The sequence below is a fragment of the Halichoerus grypus genome, chromosome 11, assembly GCF_964656455.1.
Source record: "Halichoerus grypus chromosome 11, mHalGry1.hap1.1, whole genome shotgun sequence".
Lineage (NCBI taxonomy): Eukaryota > Metazoa > Chordata > Mammalia > Carnivora > Phocidae > Halichoerus > Halichoerus grypus.
Window position 1 is genome coordinate 11,295,885 of NC_135722.1, and position 27,827 is coordinate 11,323,711.

At 38.7% G+C, this 27,827-nt stretch overlaps 2 protein-coding genes across 10 annotated transcripts in view; one reads left to right on the top strand and one right to left on the bottom strand.

The window, feature by feature from the left end:
* The window catches only part of LOC118547243 (uncharacterized), a 215,832-nt gene that overhangs the window by 186,164 nt on the left and 1,841 nt on the right, over positions 1 to 27,827 (bottom strand). For 5 of the 9 annotated variants that reach the window (XR_013442322.1, XM_078057965.1, XM_078057966.1 and 2 more), the window contains exons 2-3: positions 16,971 to 17,047; positions 16,209 to 16,300 (exon numbers count right to left, since the gene is read on the bottom strand). Coding sequence is in view for 8 of the 9 variants with exons in the window: in XM_078057965.1 (XP_077914091.1) it covers positions 16,209 to 16,300; positions 16,971 to 17,047 (169 nt within the window). In the remaining variant the exon portion in view is untranslated. Of the gene's footprint in view, positions 1 to 1,475; positions 3,509 to 6,133; positions 6,295 to 6,342; positions 6,585 to 16,208; positions 16,301 to 16,970; positions 17,048 to 27,827 lie in introns of those variants that run through there. The other 4 variants (XM_078057963.1, XM_078057962.1, XM_078057964.1 and 1 more) reach the window with 3 other exon arrangements.
* LOC118547214 (olfactory receptor 10V1-like) lies at positions 19,843 to 20,781 on the top strand. The gene has a single exon (XM_036110555.2). The coding sequence runs from the start codon at positions 19,843 to 19,845 to the stop codon at positions 20,779 to 20,781; it is 939 nt and encodes a 312-aa protein (XP_035966448.1).

Sequence of the window (27,827 nt, forward strand, 5' to 3'; positions counted from 1 at the left end):
CATCCAACTATTCTTTTGTGACTTTCAGGATTCCCAGCCTCTGTGTCATACCCTTGCTTTCAGTGATCCCAGGAGGTGGGGAGGCCCCCAGCTGTGCACAGAGACTTTCTTTACCCATAGTACCTAGGTGTTTCTGCTTCAGTGACAACATCTCAATAGCAAAAGTCTGAGTCTCTTATGGTATACATCCATGATAATATGTATTTCTTCCAGTTGACTCAATTAAGAAATGAAGATAAGTGAGGAACTTCCCAGCATGAACAACAAATGCATGTTAGCACCCTTATTTACACACCTTCCAAGAAGAAACTCCAGGCTACCCTTCACAGGATGCTTGGCGAAATTATTCTTTTTATTATAGAAAGAAGGAAGGAAGGAAGGAAGGAAGGAAGGAAGGAAGGAAGGAAGGAAGGAAGGAAGGAAGGAAGGAAGGAAAGAGAGAAAGGGAGGGAGGGAAGGAAGTAGGGAAGAAAGAAAGAAAGAAAGAAAAAGAAAGAAAGAAAGAAAGAAAGAAAGAAAGAAAGAAAGAAAGAAAGAAAGAAAGGAGACAAGAGGTAGAGAGGGAGAGAGAAATGGAGCCTAGATCAAGGTACTTTCCCTACTACCTCTCTTCAGAGAATGCATGAAGTATGGCTTATTTATAAACATAAAGTAATGAGTTAGTTCTGCTCCAGTTGCAATGATCCTTCAAGTCTTGGTAACAACTCTCAATAATTCCTTCCTTCATTCATTTAACAGTTATTTATTAATCATCTACTATGTATAGCAACCTCCAACATACTGGGAACGCAACAGACTGAACAGAGAAGATCTTTGCCCTTGTGAAGGTTACAATCTAATGGGAGGGGCAGGCAGTAAACAAATAAAAAAGATCATGATAGACTACAGTAGTTGCTATGAAGGCAGTAACCATGGTGAAGGAATAAGAAGTAACCGAGCGGGGAATATCTACTTTAGGTAAGACTGAGCGTGTGCACACTGCACTCAATGTCCCCCATTGTTAACACAACTATAGTACATTTGTCATAACTAATTCACCAACATTGACATGTTATTACTAACTAAAGCTCATACTTTATTCAAATTACCTTATTTTTTTACCTAATGCCCAAGTGTTCAAGGATCCCATCAAGGATACCACACTACATTCAGTTATCATGTCTCTTTAGGTCCTTCTTGGCTGTGAGTTTCTTAGACTTTCCTTGTATTTGATAACTGTGGCAGTTTGAGAGCTCCTGGTGAGGTATTTTGTAGAATGTCCTTCAAACTGAATTTGTCTGAGTTACAGGTTTTTGGAAGAAAGATGCAGAGGTAGACTGTCATTCTCATCACATTATATCAAGGGTACATACTGTAAACATGACTTCACTGTTGATGTTGACTTTGATCACGTGGCAGAGGCAGTATTTGTCAGGTTTCTCCAGTGTAAACTTACTCTCTTTTCTCCTTTTCCATACCGTATTCTTTTGAAGGAAGTCACCATATTCAACCCACACTTACAGAGTAGGGAGTCATGCTCCCCAAACTGAGGGGGGAGTATCTACATAAATTATTTGGAATTGTATTGTATGGGAGATTTTTCTATGCTCTCTCATTTAAATTTTTATTTAGTTACATATTTATACCAGCATATAATCATGAATAGGTTATAATTCATTGCTTTATTTTTTAGACTGTGAATATTTTTCTTATTACAGATGAGAAGAGAAGAAAGATGAAAGAAATGAAGGAATGGAGCAATGGGAGAGATAGAAAACAAGGAAAGAGAAGAATAATCATCACAAGACTTCCTTTTCTTGGCTTGGTCTTTTTTTTTAAGATTTTATTTATTCCTTTGAGACAGAGAGAGACAGAGAACATGAGCGGGGAGGAGGGGGGAAGAAGCAGACTCCCTGCTGAGCCAGGAGCCCCACATGGGGCCAATCCCAGGACCTGGAGATCATGACCTGAACCAAAGGCAGACACTTAACTGACTGAGCCACCCAGGCACCACTTGGCTTGGTCTTTTAAACATACATCCAATTCAGAGAAGAGATGTGGGTCAAAAATTAGATCAAGAATTCAGGCACTGAGTGCCTCCTATCTCTCTTCTAACTTCATCCCATACCCAACATCAGATATTAGATGAGATCCTGAGACCTAAAGATGGAAAAGACATGCTCTTCTCTCTAAGCAGCTCGTAGTCTAGAGGGGGTAACAAACATGTTAACAAACCACCATGATTTGATGCAACAAAGGCTAAGAGTGAAATATGAATAAAGTGCTGTGAGAGCCATGGAGGGGAGTGGACTGCAGCGTGGAGTAACTGACCAAGCCTTCACAGATTTGGTACTGGAGCATGTGAGGAGATGAGCTAGAGTTTCCCGGGATAAGAATTGGAAAGGAGCACCAGAGAGAGAGAGCAAGGTTTGCATTTGGACTGCCATGAGGAGCTAATACCATTGTTTATTTTATCATTAGAAAAGACAGTATATTTATTTTCCCAAGGTATCAAGAATCTGAGGAATAAAATAATCAAGATATAATAATCAATCATGGTTCTGTAAGACATAAGAGGAAAAAGAATATAAAATTGTGCAGTCTTAAAAATGAGTTGTGCCAATGCATGAAACAAGAAAATATCTCTCAACTATTGACCCCAGTATTTGGGGACTGGTATCCTTTATTTAGATGTATGCGGTGTCTTTGTTTACAGTTATTATCTGAGTTCTCTTTGCTAGAGTTAATAAACAAATTCAACTTTATTCTTGAGTCTGATGATTATGCCTTAAGGTCACACAGTATCATTTGAGAATTATTATATCATGCCCACATATATATCCCTAAAGGTCCTAACTTCATTTAATAAGGCCCAGGGTAATGAAGCTGGGGAACAGATAATTATTGAGCTGAAGCCTGGTCTCCTGACAAATCTCTTGCTCCAATGTCAACATTCAAAACTCCAACTTCCATTTCTGGTTCTTGTCCAGGTTTTGAAACTAATTATTTCTTTTGTTCACTTCTTTCTTAATACCTATGGGCTTTGATTATTCCCTTTACCAGCTTCCTTCATTAAGATGAATGAAAACAGACAATGCTACACTTCCAGATGACTTACCCTTTTGAACATCAAATAGAGACTTCGCTATATACAGAACTTTTTCATATATAAAGCTATTCCAAGAATATTATCATGTTTATCCTTTTAACAGAGTCCCTATTAAACTGACATTATGATACCCATTTGTGAGATTGAGAAATGGAGCATCCAGATAGTTAAGGCATTTGCCCAAGGTCACCTAGCTAGTAAGGGACAAAAGCAAAACTTCAACTTAAATGTTTTGATCAAGTCCAGCTCACGTTGAAGGCAGCGTAACGGTTCCCAAAATGATCTGTTTGGATATACTGCATGGCTCTAAATATAAAACTCCATGATCTATTCTGTCATCTGCTTTATGAAAACTTGGCTTCCACATTTTAATTGGTCCATTTCCTCTCACCAAATTTGCACACAGTGCAGAACATCAACCTACAGAGACAGTAAACAAATGAACCTAATGACGGCAAGCAAATGTTGGTATTATGCCTTCTGTGAAAAATTAATTTTCAGTTCCAAAATTTTGCATTAGTCATTTTACCAACAATTATTTGTGATATATAGAGGGCCCTTAGATATCATCTAACACGGCTTCCTAATTTTTGCAACAACAACAACAACAAAAAGTAGGAAGGACTCTCAGAAGGTAACCAGGCTAGTGAGTGGCAACACCAGACCTAGAACCCAGGCCACCCTGGTTATCAGCCCAGTGCTCTTTCCAACTGACCATAAGAAACTAAAGAACACAACAATTTCCCACAGCCTGCTGTCTAGAACATGATATTATGGTTATTAACCTTGGTTCTAGCTAGGAATTTGGTCTCAGAAATATTAATAATATTTTTCAATTGTATAGCAAATTTCCATTTACAGAATGTCCTCATATGCACTTGATCCTCAAGATCAAACTGTTCCTAGTCTGTCATTATATTATGCTCGTTTGGCAAATGAAGAGTACACTCAGTTTGAGTGATATGCCCAAGATCTTCCAATGGCAAGTATGCTACTCTTTCTGATTTTGTATGCTTCCTTTTCTGTAAACTAATAATAGGACTATCGGGGAAGATTGCATATCCATATAAGTAACCTGACTTGCCCAGCAACCTAAGTTCATGTTTAAATTTAAATTTGACATTATTTTCATTATAAAAGTCATCCATAATTATTAAAGTATCTAAATGGATAAAAATAAAATGTTCTTAAAAAATTAACTTTATTCCCAGCACTAAAAAACAACTGTTCTTAACATTTTGTGAAATTTCCATTTGATCTCTTGTACAGCATATTTTTAACATACGTGTAATTATACATTATCTTTTTTCACTAAAAGTTATATTCATTTCCTATGTCATTACAAACCTTTTATAGACACAGTTTTTGATAACTAAGATTCTTTCATGTTCTTTTTTTAAGAGGCTGGTTTTTTTTGTCTTTTTTTCTGTGCTCACTTACTTTATTTCTTAAATTTCACCTATGAGTGAAATCATATGGTATTTGCCTTTCTCTGACTTACTTATTTATACTTAGCATTATCCACACTGTTGCAGTGGCAAGATTTCATTCTTTTTTATGGCTGAGTAATATTCCATTGTATATATATACCACTTCTTTATCCATTCATCTATTGAAGGACACTTGGGCTGCTTCCATAATTTGGCTATTGTAAATAATGCTACAATAAACATAAGGATGCTTATATCTTTTTGAATTAGTGTTTTCACATTCTTTGGGTAAATACCCAGTACATGTAAGTCTATTTTTAATTTTTTGAGGAACCTCCATATGCTAATTCTGTTTTTAATTTTTTAAGGAACCTCCATACCATTTTCCACAGTGGCTGTACCAGTTTGCATCCCCACCAACAGGGCACGAGGGTTCCTTTTTCTCTACATCCTTGCCAACACTCATTTCTTGTGTTTTTGATTTTAGCTATTCTGACAGGCATGAGGTGATATCTCACTGTGGCTTTGGTTTGCATTTCCCTGATGATAACTGATGATGAGCATCTTTTCATGTGTCTCTTGGCCATCTGTATGTCTTCTTTGGAGAAATGTCTGTTCATATCTTCTGCCCATTTTTAATGGGATTGTTGTTTTTGGTGTTGAGTTGTATGTAAGTTCTTCATATATTTTGGATACTAACCCCTTATGGGAGATATCATTTGCAAATATCTTTTCCCATTCAGTAGGTTGTCTTTTTGTTTTGTTGATTGTTTCCTTTGCTGTACAGAAGTTTTTATTTTAATGTAGTCCCAATAGTTTATTTTTGCTTTGGTTTCCCCTGTCTCAGGAGACATATCTAGAAAAATGTTGCTACAGCCAATGTCAGAGAAATTCCTGCCTGTGCGCTCTTATAGAATTTTATTTCTATCATGTTCTTAAGAAATTATTAGTTCAAGGGATTGTGGCTATGCTTTTTTAAAAAAAATTATCTCAGGGACTCCTGGGTGGCTCAGTTGGTTAAGCATCTGCCTTCGGTTCAGGTCATGATCCCAGGGTCCTGGGATCAAGTCCTGCGTCGACGTCATCGGGCTCCCTGCTCAGTGGGGAATCTGCTTCTCCCTGTCCCTCTGCCCCTCCCCTGCTCATGCACACTCCCTCTCTCAAATAAGTAAAATCTTAAAAATTTTTTTAAATTTTCTCAGAGATAGATCCTAAAGGGCATGATATCCAGGAGATTAAATAATCCACTCAAGGGAGTGAACGAAAATATAAATGAAAGAAAGGTAGCCAGGAGTTGATAACTAGTGAAGCTGAGTAATGGGTACGTGGGGGTTCATTGTACTCTTCTAGCTGCTTTAATATTTTTGCCATTATCCACAATAACAAGGTTTTTTTAAAAGAAAAACATCTCATCGTGTGATTGGAAAAGTGTGGTAGATTTAGACTGTTGTTTTCAATTCTGTCGTCACTCCCTCTGCCATGTAACCCTTCAGTGGCAGAGTAAATTGGCTGGTTCCACTGACATTGGTCACGTGACTCTGACCAATGGAATACTAGTGGGCATGATGGCACACAGGTTTCAGACATGCTTGCTTAGTTTGACTAATCCCCTCACCTTCCTGTATCACAATGAGGAAAGCATGCCCCAGGAAGCAGCTGACCCATCAATCCTAAAACAAGATCTGTGCAGCAGACCCGAACATAATCTAAAACCTGGATCCAAGCGTAGCCAGCCTGTAACCTAAAGCAGAGCTGCCCCAGCTGACATAAAATCACCTGTATAAACAAATAAAAATATAAGAAAATCATTAAATAAATACTTACAAGTTACTAGGTTTGGGATTTGTTTGTTGTATGACATTTTTGCAGCAATCACTGATTAATACAGAGTCAAACCATTCCCCAAAACTGAACATTTTAGATATTTCCAGTTTTACAATAATACCTATAATAAACTTTTTTTTTGTACATAAAGCTTCTCCACTTCTTCTGGTCATTAAATTCAGGTACAGTGTTGTGATGCTGTTTATATAGGTAGGCTGAAGAGTTTACTGGTGGATATTTTTCTAAAATGGAAAATTATGAGAAGAATTAAAACAAACTCATTCTTCATTTCTTGATTTCAGAAAGATTGTAAATATAGTTTTTGTTTTCTTTCTTGACATTCAAAAATACTCTTTCCTATTCTTTGTAGGGCTTGGCAAAACTAGTTCCTGTTACCTTTCTCACGTTCTTTTCCTCCTGCCCAAATCCCAAAGACCAAAAAAGTACAGAAGGAGCATCCAGTGTTGAGTGGTGGACTTCATTGCAAATACAGGGATTTTTAGTTTGATTTTCTAAAGATTGATATCTCTGTATGTATATATCCAGTATGTTAAGTTTACAAAAATTGTAAATGAACCACTGAATCCCATCCATAGATCCATTATTCACCTGGAAAACTCAGGAGTAGGTGGCCAACTACTAAATGAGCCAAAAGGCATTACAATATCTATGAGCAATGGAATCCAGTGTCCCATGTTGTAACAACTTGTGAATAATTACTGGAGGAAAAATTCTGGGGCTTCTTCTGAGTCATCACTCTGATGAGAATTCTCATTGTTCTGATGAAAATTCCAACTATGTTTTGTTATTGTATCCAAAACAAGGAGGGAGTAAAAGTAGGGAGAGAGGGAGGAGAAGAAAGAGAAAGAGGAAGAGGGAAGGGAAAGCAAATAAAGAGAAGGAGTTCTTGTTGTCCCTGAAGGTCAGGAAAATCACATATTTTTTTTTTCAATAGCTAATATAGTAGTTGCTAGAGAAAGAGAAGAAAAAAGAATGAGGAGGGAGGATGAGGGGGTAGAGGGGGAGGAAATGAAGAAAAAGAAGGGGAGATGTGAGAAGTAGCTGTTTCTGGAGGTTAGAGTTAGGGTTAGGGGCCAAGGTATGTGTGTCGGGGGGGCGTGGTTAATATCTAACACATAACTGCTAGACAAAAAGGTTAAAGTCACAGAGGATCCTGGCTAGCTTCTCAATAATTCCAATTATTGGAACCTGTTGGTTCCTCTGCAATGCTATTTTACAACAGTGACCCTCATAGTGCATGCAGGTCCCAGGACCTGTTACAGATGCAAATTCTCAGCCCCGCCCCAGCAAATCTACTTAATCAGAAGTAGGAGAAGGTAGGGTCCAGCAATCTGAGGTTTAACAAGCCTTCCATGTGATTCTGATACATAATACAGCGTAAGAGCCACTGATCTAGAAAGTAGTCCAGTTGGGAAGGGATCAACATTGACGGCAATCCCCAAATCTTTACCATCTGTTCCCCATCCTCATTCTCTTCTGGAGACTAGAGCTGGCAGGGTTACTATCAACCCTAATCTCAGTAATTTCTCTGGTTATCAGATTCAAAGTGTTGGAAATTCTTTGACCACCACCACCCCACCCCTTTATGTTGTAACTTCAATGTTAGTTCAATTTTCAAAGCCTTTGATGTGATATTCAGATATGTTCCACATGTGTTCTACCCAGTGGCCAGTCTGGCACCTGGAAGGTGGTTTATCTCTTAGTTCCATCTAAGTCTTCAAAGTCTCTAGCGTGCTGTTCGGATTCCTTTCCACCCATTTGTGACTCAGGGGTGAGCCCAAGAATTCATAAACAGCTTTATCAGGTCACTTTCCTGAGATCCTCCCTCTGCAAAATCTGCCTGGTACTTTCCAGTTCCCTGGGTTCTCCTGCTTGGTCAGAAGGCTAAGGTTTATTTACTTACTCTGAAGGGAATTTCCCTTGACTGCACCCAGGTCTGAGTCCAAATGGCAGGAAGACAGGAGAGAGAAAAAAAAATCCACAGGGATTCACCTTACCTTCTAGAGACAACAAGTTCTTTCATTGGAGAAAAAGGTATCTTTCCCCCTGAGTTTTAGGTGCCTGTGGGTCCCATTGCTGTCATTGTCACCAGCAGGAGATCCCTTTCTCACTCTTCCAGTCTGAACTAGATGGTTCCTCTTGGAGTCCTGTCTATCCATGCCAATACCCACTTCTGGGTTTCAGGCTGCCCTGAGTCCAGGCCAGGGGACATAGGAGAGGGAACAAAAAGGGGCAAACCAACCACCAGGTCAGCTGTCCTCCAAATCTGGCCTTCTTTCCCAAACCACCTGTTACTATTTGCTTTTCAGAGTCCTCAAATGGCTGCTCCTTGCTTTCTGTCCAAGTTTTTTAGCTGCATTCAGTGGGAGGGACAGGGTAGATGATGCTTACTTCATTTTACCAAAACCAGAACCAATGAAGATATTCCTTTTTTATAGAACTAAAAGCTATCTCTCTATAATTTCTTCTTGTTGGGTTTTGTTTTACATTCTGGGATTTCATAAAAGAGAGCTTATTTTTTGTCCCTCTAAAGGTCCCTATATCTTCAAGTTTCCTGTTCTCAAAGCCAAAATGGAAAGGGTAGAGGTTTTATAGAGTTTATGTTTCTTATTTTATGCTAAATAAACTCAAACCACAGGTTGACTTGGTAGATACAACTTGTGGAGTATCCAAGTTCAGTTGTTTTTTTTAAATCTCCATTTGAGGTTGAAAAGCAGACATTGCACAAAGTTTCTTTTCAGGATTGGTGGGACTCTTACATTTGGAGATAATCTTTTAGTCACCCCCCCCCAAAAAAATGCTTCTTATTTTGGCTTAGAGATGAACCCCATAATCACCCACTGTGGTCTCAGTCTTCCTCCAGCTAAGTTCTGCAACAGCGCTGGTCCCTGGTTCCTGGTCTTCTGGAGAAGAACATAGTTTGCATTCTTTATGGCTTTTGGCAATTCTATATATATTTTTTTATTATGTTGTTGTTGTTAATCACCATACATTACATCATTAGTTTTTGATGTAGTGTTCCATGATTCATTACTTGCGTATAACACCCAGTGCTCCATGCAGAATGTGCCCTCTTTAATACCCATCACCAGGCTAACCTATTTACTATCTGATTTTTAAGTTGTTCTAATCGTTACTACAATGTGATATGTTCATCTCTGGCTCTTCTACAGCGTCAATACCTAGTCTCCTGAGATTTTCCTATTGTCTCAGGCTCTCATTAACTAATGCCATTTTCCGGTGAAGTTTCTTTTAAAACCTCTTGTCTCGGGGCTCCTGGGTGGCTCAGTCAGTTAAGGGTCTGCCTTTGACTCGTGTCATGATCCAGGGGTCCTGGGATCAAGCCCCACATCAGGCTCCCTGCTCAGCGGGGAGCATGCTTCTCCCTCTCCCTCTCCCCCAACTCATGCTCTCTCTCACTAGCTGGCTCTCTCTCTCAAATAAATAAAAACTTAAACTTTTGTCTCAGCAAGAGCAGTCCGCATTCTGTTTCAAAGTTCTGCATCTTTGAGGGACAGTTCCTGTAGGTTCCTGTTTATTGTCTCCTCCTCTCAGGTCAGTTGCACACTTAAAATGCTAATACATCTTCTAGCACAAAGAGAACACTCAAAATAAATATTTGTTGAACAAAAATCTACTGTGAGTCCCATTGAATGAGCACAGCTTTCTAGTCTAAAGTTGTTCTTCTCACATCGCCAAGTCTTTGCTGTCTCATCATTTCTGTGGCCAAGAAGATTGATTTAAGTTAACAAGTATCTATCGAGTAACTATATGTGTAGAATCATTAAAAAATAAATTTACCATTGTTTTTGCCCTTAATCAGATTGTAGTCTAATAATTTTTTAAGTACACAATTACCTATAAGATAATATCATAGACAAGGCTTATATAAAGAACTATGAAAGTTTAAAGAGCCTATTCCTAAATACACTATTAGGATAGACTTTATGGAGAAAATACCTCTTTAAGTAAGAATTTTAGGATAGGTTGGAGTTTGATGGCAAGAGACCCTAGGATATATCTAGTATAATGGCATGAGATGAGCAAAAGCATGTAGGTGGGAAAGTATAGAACCTATTTAGGAAATGGCCTGATTAGAATACTGAGTAAAACTGAGATTCTGCTGAAAATCTAATGGAATTTAAGAAGAAGAAAATTATAGAGAAAGTCTTGAATGGTAAGTATCATTTTGTTTTTAAACAATAGTGTAACAGTGGGCCACAGAGCAGAAAAATAACATGAACAATTTTAATATATAATAAATCACAATATGGAGATATTTCATATTTGGACAATTTAGTGAGGACCTACTATATAATAGATATTGTGAGGACCTACTATATAATAGATATTGTGTTGTATGCATTAAGTGGACATTAGCTTTTTTTGTGTGTGTGTGCCAAAAAGAGCTTAATCCAGATACAAATAATTTGAGTGAATGAGACATATGACAATGGTACAAATTTGTATGGAATACATAATATGTTGAAACATAGATCCTCTAAAACATTCTAGACCATTCTATTGTGAACAAAGTAGCAAAACTCACTTTTTTTTTTTTTTTTTTTTTTTTTAAAGATTTTATTTATTTATTTGACAGAGAGAGACACAGCGAGAGAGGGAACACAAGCAGGGGGAGTGGGAGAGGGAGAAGCAGGCTTCCCGCGGAGCAGGGAGCCCGATGCGGGGCTCGATCCCAGGACCCTGAAACCATGACCTGAGCCGAAGGCAGACGCTCAACGACTGAGCCACCCAGGCGCCCCTAGCAAAACTCACTTTTGATGCCAGTGAACTTTTATATCATCCAAGGGATATACAATGATTTTTCAATCCCAACAAAAACGCTAGAACAAATCCAAGTTATATTTACCAAATAAATTTGGAGCTATTGTCAAATATATAATAGAAAAATTGAGTTTGCTATCATGCCTCTAAAAACACAGTATACGATGCTCTTCAGAAAATTGCTGATGATATAAATAAGGATATAGTTTCTAGAATGCAAGGCAAAGACATACTTTAGAAAATAGCTACTTTTAAATTCACTTTTCCAAGTTATAATTTGGCATATTTTATGTAAATTAATATTTTAAGTAATATAATGCAGGCACCAAAATTCATTGTACATAATGCCCTTAGAAGCAATGAAAGAGACCAATAAATTGTTTCAAAAAAAAAAAAAAGCAACCACTATATATATATATTGATTCCAAGTAAATTTTTCAGAGTCTCTGAATGTGCTGGCAACTTCTCCAACCCAGAAAATTAAAAGAAAAAACAAAACAAAACAAAACAAAAAAAACAGGAGCAACATGCATTTCAACTGTGAATTGAGAATCTCACAATCAGCTCATCAATTTCAAATCAATTTATTGTTTTTCTCTATTGAAAATACCAATATTATCTTGCAAAGAAAGGTTTATACTCCTAAGAGAATTTTCAGTATCCAAGTTGACATGTGTAATTTAATGAATTATGAAGAAAGTGAGCTACTGTAGTCATCTGTAAAACTTTATCCTTGAAATTGAGTGAGCACAGTAAGGAATGTGCTGTTGATATGAACTCAGTGTATGCGGAATTAAAAATCTTAGTTTTCTAAGCTCTAGTATGAGATTCCTGTTTTAGTAGTGCAATGTATTTACAGTAATAATTTACTAGGCACATTTTCAAATACTATCTGGGTCTCGGGATTTTTTAACTCTCATTTTTAAATTTGCCAATATCAGTTGCTAGTGGAGAACATAGCTTCCCAAATTTAATATTTATTAAAATTTAAGGTCTACAGAAAGACAATTATCAGATGATCTCACTGATATGTGGAATTTGAGAAACAAGGCAGAGGATCATACGGGAAGAGAGGAAAAAATGAAACAAGACGAAACCAGAGAGGGAGACAAACCATAAGAGACTCTTAATCTCAGGAAACAAACTGAGGGTTGCTGGAGGGGAGGGGGGTGGGGGGATGGGGTGGCTGGGTGATGGACATCAGGGAGGGTATGTGCTATGGTGAGTGCTGTGTATTGTGTAAGACTGATGAATCACAGACCTGTACCCCTGAAACAAATAATACATTATATGTTAATAATTTTCAAAAACTAAAAAAAACCTTGAGGTCTAAATGGCAAAGAAAGATGACTGTAAATCTAGTGATGGCTTCTATAAAACAGATATTAGAACTGGTAAGCACTGAAATACTCAGAAAAAGTTTGTTTCCATGGAAGCAAGAGGTATAAATATTTTGTAAGAAATTATTAAAACAAATTCCATATGATTTCACTTATATATAGAATCTAAAAAACAAAACAAATGAACAAACAAACAAACAACAACAACAAAAGAGAAACAGACTCATAAATACAGAGAGCAAACTGGTGGTTGCCAGAGTAGAGCGGAGGTAGGGGGATGAACAAAATAGGTCAAGGGGACTAAGGTAGAAACTTCCAGTTATAAAATAAATAAGTCACAGGGATAAAAAGTACAACATAGGAAATACAGTCAAAATTGTAATAACTTTGGGGGCACCTGGGTGGCTCAGTCAGTTAAACGTCTGCCTTCAGCTCAAGTCATGATCCCACGGTCCTGGGATCGAGCCCCATGTTGGGCTCCCTGCTCAGCAGAGAGTCTGCTTCTCCCTCCTCCCTCCCCGCTGCTCATGCTCGCAACTCTCTCTCTCTCTCTTTCTCATGCTGTCTCTCTCTCTCTCTCTCAAATAAATAAATAAAATCAAGGAGAAAAAAATATTGCAATAACTTTGTGTGGTGACAGATAGTGACTACACTTATCATGATGAGCATTTTGTAAGATATAGAACTATCGAATCATTATGTCGTACAACTGAAACCAATATGTCACCTACACTTCAATTAAAAATTAAAATAACAATTAAAAAATTACTATATCCAGGACATATTTATTGTAGTTAAAAATTCAATTTTTCTATTATTTAAGTTCAATAATTTGATCTGTATACTTTATACAGAAATCATGTTTGTTCTAATTGTGACTGAAAAACAATGTGCTCAGCTTAACTTTTTAACTTGAAAAAGAATCATTTTTTTCTACTTCAAGGAAGCTTTATAAGCCAAGGGACCATGAAAATGATCCTCTTCTAAAGGTTATATGATCAAGAGAAATATAGAATCAGAAAGACAAAGGGTGGAAAGAGAAAAGGTTACTAGAGAGAAGTTTTAATAAAATTAAACCAAAAAGCTTAATTAATAACAAGCAGTAATAATTATTATAGCCACAATAATACAGACTAAAGCCAGTTTAATATAATAAAAAAAGACTTTAAGTTATGAAATCTGAATTTCAGCCCTGGCTTGAGCACTATCCTTTACTTAGCCTAGGTGAGCTTCTACTGACCCATCTGTAAAATGGAAATGATCATTTCAACCTCATAAGATAGTGTGAGAATAAAAAGAGTAATGTAAAAGCACTTAGAAAACATTATATATTATGATATGTGCACACTTCACACATACTTTACATTATTTTTAAACGAGCATATTTTTAAATCCACAAAAATTTGTCCACCTCTTTTTCTCCAACTTCCCCCTTCTTTTTTTTTAAATTTGAATTCAAATTAGTTAATATATAGTGTATTATTAATTTCAGGGATACCTCCTTCTTTAATAAAGAAAAGTTTTAGGTCTCTTGAAAATAATGGTGATATTCCCCTGTGGTGGTAGTGATACCAAATCACTTTTTGAGAGAATAATAATGATTTTAAAATTTAAAGACATAACCTAAAGATATGTCTACCGAACATCAGAATATATGAACAGCAATGAAGTATGCTGTTAATGCAAAATTTTGCCTTCATCCTACAAAATGTCACAGGGCTTGCCTCAAAACAAACAAGTGTTCCAGAGATAAAAAGTGCATCATAGGGAATATAGTCAATAATACTGTAATAATGTTGGGGCACCTGGGTGGCTCAGATGGTTAAGCAACTGCCTTCAGCTCAGGTCGTGATCTCCAGGTCCTGGGATCAAGCCCCACATCAGGCTCCCAGCTCAGTGAGGAGTCTGCTTCTCCCTCTCCCTCTGCCTCTCCCCCTGCTTGTGTACTCTCTCTCTCTCTCTAATGAATAAATATAAAAAAAAATGTTGTAATAATGTTGCATGGTGACAAATGGTGGCTACACTTACGGTGGTGAGCACTGAGTAATGTATAGAATTGTCCAATCAATATGTTGTACATCTGAAACTAATATAACATTGTTAAATATACTTCAATACAAAATAATAATAATCAGATGTCTGACTCAATTTCTCAACCTTTATCTAGGTGATTAGATACACTATTATGTTTTTTCTTTATGAAAATGACACCAGTGATTTACTCCAGAAGAAAGACTATTCTGGTTGTTGGTTTTTGGCTTAATGACGTTATCACAGAAAATAACACCCAAGCACTATTTTTAAAACAATTGAGAAAGGGGGTGACTTCATCAAGGCAAACTACCAATGAAATGTAAGTCAACTCTTTAAAAGCTACTAAACAGTGGATGATAAAGGTTGTTTGTTTCTCTTGCTTTGAATTTCTAAGGGCTATAAACCACTGTTGGAGGTGAAACTTGACTGGTGGACTGTGAAACCCTCCTAAAACACCAGGTTCCAAGGGATAAATGCCTCACTTGAACTAAAACACAGCAAGATGCAAGATTGCTGAAGAGACACTGTGCTTGACAGAAACCCCTGACGGTGAGTTTGGCTTCTGGGAAGGAGGAACAATGACAAGGTCTGTGCCACCACCTGGCACTTGTTTGTGGACAGGGATCTGGGGACACCCGGGGGAGATTGGTCCCAAAGATCCCTGCAGAAGTTATAAAGGCTTGAGGATTGAGGGAAACCTTTAGAAATAACACTTGGATTAGAAGATCATTCCTCCTTCCAGAGGAAGGTAAGTTCTCAGCCAATTCCAGCATCTCCCTTAGCTGCCTTGTAGGGCATCAGATTCCCTACCTACGTGCTTAAGAGCCAACTCTGAAGATTATAGCAAAGGAGATACACCACCAGAGTTCTTGATAATAAGATGATTCTAAATATCCCTTAGAATAATAAATATTCTGTCTTTGTCTTTGGCTTTTGTAACATCTGTAAAAGTCTGGAAGACTGGCCCCACAAGGAAAATTCTGATCTATGTTTTGACTTTCTTTCCAGGTAATCAGTGACTTATAGACCTGCCATTTATCATGGGTCCTTGTTCTCACAATTTAGTCCAAGTGAAGACAGACAAAAAGAATCAAAACAGTCTCACTATGCATTGAACAATATCCAGTTTGGGTTCAGAGCAGAAAAACATCTGACAACTTCAAAATGAACAGAACTGGGAAGCTATGCATCTAGTCACAAGAATGGCAATGACCATTTCGTGGGTAAATAGGCTAACGCCTTAACATGCCATTATTTAACACAAATCTGTATGGTCCTAAGGAATCAGGTGGAAATTCTTTTGGCTCTGGCTCCAAGATTCAAAATATTCTGGATAAGTGCCCTACTATTTTTCATCTCTTATGAGGATTGAACTACTCTTTACTAGAACATCAAACTATCCCAGACAAGGCTATACGTTCTCCCTTTCCCTCTTATATACAAGTAAAAAAATCCTTCGCTCATTCATGTATGCATTCAGTCTTATATTGCTTCCTGTATTCTGGTACAATGACAGGTGCTGGGTGTACAATGGTATGCATGAGATATGAGAGCCATGAGCCCCTCCTTCTTGGAGAATGTGAAATAAGAGAAAATATAATATAAATAGCCTAAGTCATCAATGATAGTAATTAAAATTCAGAAAGGTCAAGATACACTGGAAAATTCAGATGAAAATGGAAATACCTTTATAGTCACTGGATTCCCTCATGGGACTAGATTGTCCTGGTTCAAACTGGAGTAATAACAATGCCACACCCACATACTTATACCTTGTCCTGTGGAGGTAAAGACATGTAATTGTACATAGGGAACGAAAAGCAGGAAAACATGATCATCAAAGATTTGATATACTATTATAACAGAAGAAGAACTCATGTTATCTATGGCAAGACTCACACAGGGCCATTAGTACAGCTTTTCAAAAATCAATTATGGCAATAGCTAGCCTGGCACCACCACCAGATACTGTACAAATCACTTCACAGTCATTCCCTCATTTAATCTTTACAACAACTTTATGGGATAGATGATATTATTTGCATTTCGAAGATGAAGAAAGTGAAGTGCACAGAGAGAAGCTGTTCAGGGTCACACAGATGGTAAATAGCAGAGACAGGGGATGGTCCCAGGTCTTCTCAACTCCAGTACTCAAATTCTTAACTCTGCAAGGCTTTACTGCCAGTTCTGCAGACCAATCGGTATGACTGTGTTTTTAGGAACCAGAGATTAATGCTTTTGGTGCCTGTAAGCACAGCTTTAATCCTAAAATAATCTGACCTCCTTAGAGGCGAAGCCAAGTCTCACCAAGTTTCATTTGAATTAGCAGCGTTTTTACCATACAAACCTTGTAGTTCATGGAATTGGCTACAAGTTCTGAATAGAATTCTCTCTACCTTTTCCTCTAGCATCATTAAAGTCATTCTTCTATATATCTGAGAGCCTTACCCTGAGAAAAGCCATTTGCTGGATTGTTCTGAGTTCACTGGGAGTGTCAGTGAGAAGATCACAGCTGGTTCATGGTCCTGCAACAAGAATCAAGCTAAGATTTATGTAATCATTGATAAGTACAAGGAGATCTAAATGCTAGTCTCTCTTCTACCTCTAAATCACTGAAGGTAATGGGTCAGTTAATTATCCTTCCTGTGCTTCAGCCTCAAGATGGAGGTCTTAATAGCTACATTCCTACCTACTGAACATTTTAAGGCAATTAAATGAGATAGTGAACATAAATACATTGAAAAAGCATAGAGTGGTCTATAACAAATTGCCCCTAAGTTGCTATAAAGACATCCAGTTGTTCTTCAAGGTTTATATCCAGGTTATGTCACTTTTTCCTTGCATATGCATAGTGCTCTAAAACATTCCCCCTTTCAGGGTGCTTGGGTGGCTCAGGCAGTTAAGGGTCTGACTATTGATCTCAGCTCAGGTCCTGATCTCAGGACCTGTAAGTTCAAGCCCTGTGTTGGGCTCCATTCTGGGCACAGAGCCTACTTAAAAAAAATTTTTTTAATAAAATAAAAAAATTAAATGTTTCCCCTTTACAGGGACTGAAAGAGAAGTTGAGTTGATTCTGGCAAAATCAGGTAAGGTGCTATTGACAGGTAAAATGGTATTATAACTGACCCTCTTCATTTACACTCCCACCCCCATGCATCTTAGCTCACATTTTCATTTTAGCTGGGTAAATTTTTCATTTTACCAGGAAAAAAATAATTTTATGAATGAAAGTCTTTACAAGGCCCTTCAACTCTTATCCCTTTGGTAAATGTCTAGCCTTCCTTCCTGGAGGGATGAGCCTGACCCAGATCCAAGCAGTAATTAACAAACCTATAGGAGTTTGGATGACTTCCTATGGGATGATTATTGGGTAGAGGGTGTGTTTATGGGTGTGACAGTAACTACAAAAGAAGGTGAAACAAGGCCCTGGCTGTCTTAAATGCTCTAGTCTCATTTTGAAGTTTATTCTAGCCCAACCTACTCCCTATAGTCTAGAGGAAACTCTACATTCGGTGCTTGGTCCCGTTCAGTGGTGAGGCCCAGAGCAGGGCAATGCCCAGACCAGAAATGCACATCAGCCTAATCTTCAAACAGAGATTCAGGGAGATGGAGAGAGAGGATTATTTTTCTCATACAGGAAAACAGTTTGAGTTTTGAGCACTGAATTAATTGAAGTCAAACTAATAAGTACTAATAAGATGGGCAGATTTTCAGTGACAATGTTTCCTAAACACAAAGGAACTAAGTAAGCTGCAGCCAGCTTGTAAGAGGAATGTTTTCCTTCCACGAACCCTTAAGTCACACTTTACAAGACTATATGCTCTGCCTAAATGAAAATCTACCCATCAAATGAATAAAATCTTAAAAAAAAAATAAAATAAAAATAAATAAAAAATAAATAAACGGGGCGCCTGGGTGGCTCAGTCGTTAAGCATCTGCTTTCGGCTCAGGTCATGATCTCAGGGTCCTGGGATGGAGCCCCGCATCGTGCTCCCAGCTCAGTGGGGAGTCTGCTTCTCCCTCTCCCTCTGCCTCTCCCCCTGCTCATGCTCTCTCTCTGTATCTCTCTGTCTCAATTGAATAAATAACATCTTTAAAAAGAAAAAAAAAAAAAAGAAAATCTACCCAGGTTGTGAAAAACTTATTCATTTATTTATTCATTCAACAAATATTTATTGGTCACCATACTAGGCATTAGAGGGGGAGGAATAAGATGTAGTCCTTATCCTGCAAAAGATCATATATCTATGATAAATAAAACATACTTAAAACAAATTATCACAAAAAATAAAAGAAAAAAATTAAAAGTTTGTTTTAGAAGGTGTACAATATATCATACCTGATACTTTCCCTGCCATATGCAAGAATGTGGGCATTGTCCCAATTGTCAGAGGGGGAAGAATTTTCATAAACTTTCCAAAGCTAGATGTCTATACTGATGCTGTTTCTGAAACTGCTGTACTTCTCTTGACTTTTGGTTAAAAATACAGAGAAAGGGGCGCCTGGGTGGCTCAGTCATTAAGCATCTGCCTTCGGCTCAGGTCATGGTCCCAGGGTCCTGGGATCGAGCCCCGCATCAGGCTCCCTGCTGCGCGGGAAGCCTGCTTCTCCCTCTCCCACTCCCCCTGCTTGTGTTCCCTCTCTTGCTGCGTCTCTCTCTGTCAAATAAATAAATAAAATCTTAAAAAAAAAAAAAAACACAGAGAAAGTTTGTAAACAGTATGGGGTGCCTACAGTTAAGGGCCAAAATACTAGAAGGCTCAGAGTTTTTTCTGCAATCACAAACCAGTAATGGAGCCATCATGCTCAATGCTGCTGCACTGGCCCAAGTTGACCTCTTTTTCTGTCTGGGAAGATAACCCTTCAGAGAACAATGGAGCACCCTTTATATGGGACAATATGATCCCAATGTATATTATAGGACTTGGACTCAAGATCATCATGACTTCATATTTGACAGCCAGTATATTACTGCTAGGCAATGCGTATGTTTAGAAATTCAGGGGTTATTAGTTCAGCTGGTTCTTGCAAAACAAAAGTGAAGTCAAAGTCCTGAGCTCAGTTGCCACATGGGGCAAATTAACTTGGCTCTTACTCAAAGTGACAGGCTTTATAGTTAACCTGAGCCAAGTCTCTTGAAAATGTGAGCCGGCAAACACAAGCAAGAATAGAGAGTGACCTGCCCAGTATAAACCCATCTTCAAGATTATTAAAGCTAGAGGTGCTAACACAGTATCATCACCTTCATCCTAAAGCTCAAAGCACTTTCTTTCCTAACATACTTTTTCTTTTGTCCTAGAAAACCTGATGTGTCACTTTCATGGGGGATGAAAACCAAACCATAGACATCCAGTTCCACTTTCACCCATTTTCACCCATCCTGGAGATACAAATACTTATTTTTGTGGCTTTCCTGCTAATGTATATTGGCAGTCTCACTGGTAATGCCACAATCTTTCTCACTGTCTGGGCAGAATGTTCACTCCACACTCCCATGTACTTCTTCCTGGCCAACCTGGCAGTTCTGGAGATCTTTTACTCTTCCACTGTGGCTCCTCTCGCTTTGGTCAACCTCCTGACCATGGGGAGAATACCCATCTCTTTCACTGGCTGTGGCACACAGATGTTCTTCTTTGTCTTTCTGGGCAGTGCTGACTGTATCCTCTTGGGGATCATGGCTTATGATCGGTTTGTAGCTATTCGGGATCCCCTGCGTTACACCCTCATCATGAGATGGCAGCTGTGTGCCCAGCTGGCCACAGGAGCCCTGGTCCTTGGTTTCATTCTAGCCTTACAACTAACGGCTCTGATTTTCCACCTGCCATTTTGCGGCCAAAACAGAATCACTCACTTCTACTGTGACGTACTCCCGATCTTGCGGCTGGCCTGTGGAGATACCCGAATGCAAGAAGCCATGATCTTCATTGTCAGTGTCATCATCCTTACTATTCCCTTTTCCCTGATCTCCATCTCATACATCTTCATTGTGGGTGCCATTTTGAAGATCCGCTCTGCAGAGGGGCGGCACAAGGCCTTCTCTACCTGCTCTTCTCATCTGACCGTGGTTCTGCTCCAGTATGGCTGCTGTAGTCTGATCTATTTACGCCCCAGCTCTAGCTACAACCCAGAAATGGGCCGTGTGGTGTCTGTTGTCTACACCTTTGTCACCCCCGTCTTGAACCCCTTGATCTACAGTATGAGGAACAAGGAACTGAAGGATGCACTAAATAAGGTAATGAAAAGACATTTGCTGCGCTAGGAAATGTGGGGGTTTCTGGGCTCATGTAAATGGCACAAAAGAATTCTTCAGAAAATGATCAACTCGGGGGAACTGATTTACTACTTCCTCAGGCCCCAGTTCCTATTTCTAGCTCCCAAGTATAGAGCAAGCTCCTGAAAGTTAGGTATTAACATTTAAAATAAGAGAAAATTCTTAATGGGTATGTATTTTGTTTGTTTTGTTCACTGATCCACCCCCAGTGCCTAAAATGGCTAAAGCAGATAGTCAATACATATTTATTGAATTGATGAATTCCTTCAAGTGATGTCAAAGGACATTCTTATTTGTTATCTCCTCACAAGGTTATATACTGAGACATGCTGTTAGCATTCCTATATACTCATAGAATAATTACAAGAGGTTCCCTCTAAGAGCACTAATAATTCTTTAAGTTTCCACTCATAAAGCCTTATTTTTCTCCTTTCTATTGACTGAGTCTTGGGAAATGTTTACTGTGACACCCATTAGTGTTGAAAAGTTATAAAAATAATATCTGGAATGTAATAAATATCTGGAACGTGTTGTCATTTCAAAAGTGTAATTTGTGATGTTTCAAAATTATAAACAGTATCTTCACCCCATTCAGAATGGGAAATTTCAAGAAGGGGTCAAGGGACTAACGGTTATTTGACAGAACTGGTACAAGAACTTCTTTTCTCTGTTCCTGCCAATCTGTCTTATTATGGTTCTACTTTTAAAATAACATTTTTCCTGGGCGTCTGGGTGGCTCAGTTGGTTAAGCGTCTGCCTTCAGCTCAGGTCATGATCTTGGAGTCCCAGGATTGAGTCCCACACTGGGCTCCCTGCTCAGCGGGGAGTCTGCTTCTCCCTCTGACCCTCTCCCCTCATGTTCTCTTTCTCTCTCTGAAATAAATAAAATCTTTAAAAAACATAAAGTAACATTTTTCCATTTTTAAATATAATACACATTGATTTTAGAAAAATTGGGAAACATATAAAAGTAGACAGAAAAAAGTTAAAAATCATTTCTAACCCCACCAATTAAAATAAACCTCAGATAATATTTGGGTACTTTATACATTATGAGTATTATATTTTGAACTTTGGTATCCTGCTTCATTCTCTAACTTGTAATATAAACATCTGCCTTGCTGAAGTAGCCTTCTAAAATATGATTGTCATAACATTTCCGTTTATCCTTATTGGCATTTAAATGGTTTCCAGTCTTTCATTATTACAAGTATCACTGTGATAAACATCTTTAAATATGACTCATTGTGTGTTAACTCTAATTACTTCCCTAGGGTTAAAATATTTGAAACCCCTATTTACACACACATTGCCAAATTGCATTCCTGAAGACTACAAATTTATACTCCCAAAAACTATTTACAAAAGTATTTGCCTTATAATTTCATGGTCAACACTGGGCTGGCTTCCTTCCTTTCCTCCCTCTTTCCATTCTTCCCTCCTTCACTCTCTCCCTTCTTCCTTCTTTCTTCCTTCCTTTTCTTTTTCTTTCTTTAGTTTTTCCTTATTTGTCAATTTGGTGGTTTTACAATGGCAACTGTTAATCTTGTTTACATTTAAATAAATTGACCTTTTTATATATTTTATAGCTATTTAAAAACTTTGTGGGTTGGGTCGCCTGGGTGGCTCAGTCAGTTAAGTGTCTGCCTTCAGCTCAGGTCATGATCCCAGGGTCCTGGGATGGAGCCCAGCATCGGGCTCCCTGCTCAGCGGGGAGCCTGCTTCTCCCTCTCCCTCTGATCCTTCTCCCCACTTGTGCTCTCTCTCTGTCCCAAATAAATAAATAAAATCTTTAAAAAAATTTTTTTTCTGTCGATGGACATCTTGGCTCTTTCCAGAGTTTGGCTACTGTAGACATTGCTGCTATAAACATTGGGGTACACATACCCCTTCGGATCCCTACATTTGTATCTTTGGGGTAAATACCCAGTAGTGCAATTGCTGGGTGATAAAGTAGGTTAATACACTATATGTTAAAAAAAAAAGAAAAAAGATAGTAGGAAGGGAAAAATGAAGGGGAGGGAATCAGAGGGGGAGACGAACCATGAGACTATGGACTCTGAGAAACAAACTGAAGGTTCTAGAGGGGAGGGAGTGGAAGTTTGGGTTAGCCTGGTGATGGGTATTAACGAGGGCACATATTGAATGGAGCCCTGGGTGTTATATGCAAACAATGAATCATGGAACACTACATCAAAAACTAATGATGTAATGTATGGTGATTAACATAGAATTAAAAAAAAAATTTTTTTTTGTGGGTTTTTCTTAGATGCTTAAAGAATTTTAAGATCTATTTTTAAGTCTTTGTACTTTATTCAATACTTTATGTGTTGAAGATATTTTGAAAGTTTATTTTATACATATATTACATGTTATATATGCTATTTATATATATACTATATAGGTTATTATAGAATTCAGTATTCAAATTTTTGCTTTGTGATTTTTCCATTTTTATAGTAAATAAATTCTGAAAATTTATCCTGAAATCATACAAATATTCATCCATATTTTCTTCTTGCTGCTTTATGTTTAAAATTTTACATGGAACTTTATCATTCTGGAATTTATTGTGTTGTATGCTGTGCTATAAGGCTTTAACTTTTACCTCAAAATAAATAACCAAATGCTTCAGTATAATTTTCAAATCATGTTTCCTTTATCCATTGAATTGAGATATCATCTTTTTCACATAGTAAATACACATTTCTGTCAAGTTCTATTTCTTGGGTGCTTACTCTGGTCCATAAATCAGTCCGTATATTCCTGCACCAACACCACCTTATTTGTACCACTGATATTTTATGATCATATCATATTAGAATCTATCTTTCCAGAAATTTGCCACAGTTAAAAGGTTTGGAGTTTACCTTCAGACAGGTTGTGGTGGTTTCAAAAAATCCTTTGCTATTCCTCCCTTTACAAGGTCGAGCCTAATCCCCCTCCCTTTTGAGTGTGGGCTATACTTAGTTAACTTACTTCTAGCAAACAGAATGTGGCAGAAGTGATCCCTATGACTTCTCAGACCGGGTCATAGAAGCTACCGTGGCTACAGCCTCTCCCTGATTACTCTGGGAGAAGTTGCCATGTTCTGAGAACAGCCAAGAAACTCCAAGGAGAGGTCCATGTGGAGAGAAACTGAGGCCTCTTGCCAACAGCCACATGAGTGCACGGACCCACCTTCAGATGATGGGGCCCTAGCTGACGTTTTGACTGCACTTCCTGAAACACTACGAGCCAGAACCACCTTGCTAAGCTGCTCCTCCTGGAATCCTGACCCTCCAAAGCCTTGTAAGATAGTAAGTGATTTTAGTTTTCAGCGGCTATGTTTTGGAGTAATTTTTTGTGCAGCAATAGATAACATAGCCCCCATTATTGGAATGAACACAGCAATGACTGACAAGCTGCATTTTATGGGGATTTTGCACGCACATGGCCTACATTCCACCATGGAAATCAGGGAATGTCCTTACCAAAGATTTTATAAGCTCCAAGACTGCAAAAATTTCCCAGGTGTCCTTTAATTTTGTCCCATCCTCACACACCATCATATAAACCCAGGTAGTGGTGGTGGTGATGATGACTTTTTAAGGGAAGAAAAATACTTACCTTGATTTGACTTTTGTTTCAAGAGGTCTCCTGGCCTCTCTTATCTAAAAAGCCTTGTCTCCTACTCCTTAGCTCCAATTTTCCAAAATGACCACAATGACATATCCCTTCCCACATGCTCTCCTCCCACTGTGATGCTGACACTCTTTCCGTCCAGAGGTGGGGTCCATCTTTCTTGCCCTTGAATCTAGGTGGGCTTATCACTACAGCAGAAGTGATACTATGTCACTTTCGAGACTAGGTCCTAACAGGGGATATGCTTCCAACTGGCCCTTATGGGACACTTGTTCTTAAAACCCAGCCACCATGCTGTGAAAAAAGTAAGAAACCACATAGAAAGTCCATATGTAAGTGCTGAAAACCCCACCGAGGTCTCAGCTGACAGCACCAACTGCCAGGAAGTAAAACTTCAGATGGTTCTAGCAACCACCACGGAGTCAGTCCCAGCTTCAAGCTACAGTACCACATGATGCCACCTGGAGCAAAGATGAGCTGTTCCAATTGTGTCCTGGCCAAACTGCAGATTCATTAGCGAAATAAATCGTTATTGTTTTAACCACTAAATTTGGATGGTCTCTTATGCATATCGAGTAACTACAACATCCCAAGTTAACCATCAAAGTCCAAAATGTCATGTGTTTTACAGTATAAATATCCTATCTCACCAATAGGAAAAAAAAAAAAAAAAAGAATACCAGAATGCAAGCATCTCTTCAATCAAAATTGCCCTAAGTGTTAGTTAATAGGTGAGGGAAGCAAGTATGCCTGAATCATTGTATTTTACATCAGGTTTCTGTGTAATAGAATGCCTCAAGAAGGTAGCTTTTGGAGAATGGTGTTCATGGAATCTGACTAATTTTCATACGTTTTTGAGCGAACCTCTTTCTCTTGCAAGGTTTGCCCAAAGGAAGAGATACAGCCAAGTTCCCCCCAGTATATCAGTCTCAGGGAACAGCCTGGATCTCTTTCCCCAACTGTCTCAAGAAAGGGCCAGAAACTAGAAGCTTACCTACCTTCTCTCACTTAGACAGGGGGAAATACAGAAGTCCAGCTAATGCCCAAAACTGACTACCAGTGAGCCCGAGGCACACGGAACACCAAGGTGTTGGATGGGGAATTAGGCTTTTTAGGCTTTCATAGGATTTCCTCCCTTACTCCCTACCCTTCTACTTAGTCCTCTTCTACCCTGCCCCCATTTCCTTAGCCCCAGTTGTTGCCAGTAAATGGGCAACGATATATTCTGAATGGTATGCTCCCACCCAACCCTGTTCTAGTGATTCTACGGGAACTGTAAGAAACCAAGGCAAAGAGATACTTAAAGGTACTTGAAGACCTGGGCCTTCAAGGTATAGCATGTGAAGACCTCTCCTATGAACCAGGAGGTAGAATCCATTTTTTATTTTGCCAATTCTTCTCTACATATTGGTTTATGATTGAAAAAACTCAAAAATGTTCAAACAATTACTATTCAGTGCTGAAGTAAATGATGTGATAAGAATAAAATGCTGAATGCAAAATATATAGTTTCTGCCTTCCATCACTTATTCTGAGAAGGGCCCAGGAAGGAGGGAATCATCATCCTTTCCTGGGATGTGTAGATAAATGACAAGGGGAATCGTTCCCTGTGCCCCCATCCCTGCCCTGCAATGCTCAAAAAAGCCAAAGGAAATAATGGAAGCAACTATAAGCTCCCCCCAACTCTTACCACAGTTCAGTAACAGAAAAATGTACGAAGAAGCTGGCTTTCTGCTTTTATTTTCCAATGCCATGATCTACCCTGGAAAACGACCATATTTCTCCACCTCTACATGGCAGCCAATCAGTACTACTACTAATACAAGACAGATGTCCCCCCGATGCATTAGTGTCAAGGCCTGGTCAGCACTAAGTTGCCCCACTGGGATCCATAGCAGGAGGGTGGGCCGGCTCCTTCTCACTCATTCTTGACTCTCCTTTTAATGATCCTTCATGATTTCACCTAGTGAAACCTTCTATTTTTCACCTTTGAGTAGTATACGAAATACTTAAATTTTAAAACATTTTCTCATTATACTACCAAAAATCATTTTATTTTTTTAAAGATTTTTTTATTTGAGAGAGAGAGTGCAGGAGCATTGGGGGCAGGGGGGGGGCGGGAGGAACAAAGGGAGGAAAGAGAGAGAATCTCAAGCAGACTCCCTGCTGACTGCAGAGCCCGAAGCAGAGCTTGATTTTAAGATCCTGAGATCATGGGGCGCCTGGGTGGCTCAGTTGTTAAGCATCTGCCTTCGGCTCAGGTCATGATCCCAGGGTCCTGGGATCGAGCCCTGCGTCGGGCTCCCTGCTTCTCCCTCTCCCCCTGCTTGTGTTCCCTCTCTCATTGTGTCTGTCAAATAAATAAATAAAAATCTTTAAAAAAAAAAAAAGATCCTGAGATCATGATCTGAGCCAAAATCAAGTCAGACGCTTAACCAACTGAGCGACTCAGGTGCCCCACCAAAAATCATTTTAAATACCCACAATGGTTCACACATACCACATGTGGTAAACTGTAAAATGCCCCCTTCCCCTAAAATGTCCATAGCTTAATCCCCAGAACCCATGATATGTTACTTTATATGGTAAAGGGGATTTTGCAGATGGGATTGAGGATTTTGAGATGGGGAGATTATCCTGGATTATCCAGATGTCCCTACTGTTATCACAGTCTTTATAAGAGGGAAGCAGGAGGGTGGGAGAGAAAAATGTCGTAACAGAAGGAGAGGATGAGAGGAAGAGTTTGAAAGATGCTTGGCTGCTGGCTTTGAAAATGGGAGGATGGGGCTATAAGCCAAGGAATGCAAGCAACCTCTAGAAGCTAAGAACAGGTAAGGAAACAGATTCTCTCTTAGAACCTCCAGGAGGAACACAGTACTGTAACTTTGCTGGCTTCATGAAAAATTACCTTCTGGGCAGTCCATCACTCTTTCTCCTTCTCTATAACACTTTGCATTCATGTTTAATGTCTTAAAGCAATGATTCTCAAAGCAGAACCAGTGGCATCAGCATCACCTGGAATTTGTTATAAATGCAATTAATTCTCAGGTCCTATTTCAGACCTACTGAATCAGAAACTTTGGGGATGAGGCCCAGCAGTGTTTTAATTAGCACTCCTGATGAGGCAGAGAACCACTGATTTAGAGTTGCACATTACTTAATGAAAATTAATGCCATCTAAAAGAGTCTCACAAGAAAATGGATTGTTTTACCTCAATTTTTTTAAAAGAATGTATAGAGCCTATAAATACCACAAGGGATTATTTGTAGCTTTTGGAGAAAGGACAGACGGCGCTAAAGAAAACTCAGTGGCTTTGTCTAACTGATGCCCTCTCTCATCTGTCAAAGCCTCTTCTACCTACCTGGCATGCAAGAGAGACTTTTCTTTCACCCACGCAAAAGGACACTCT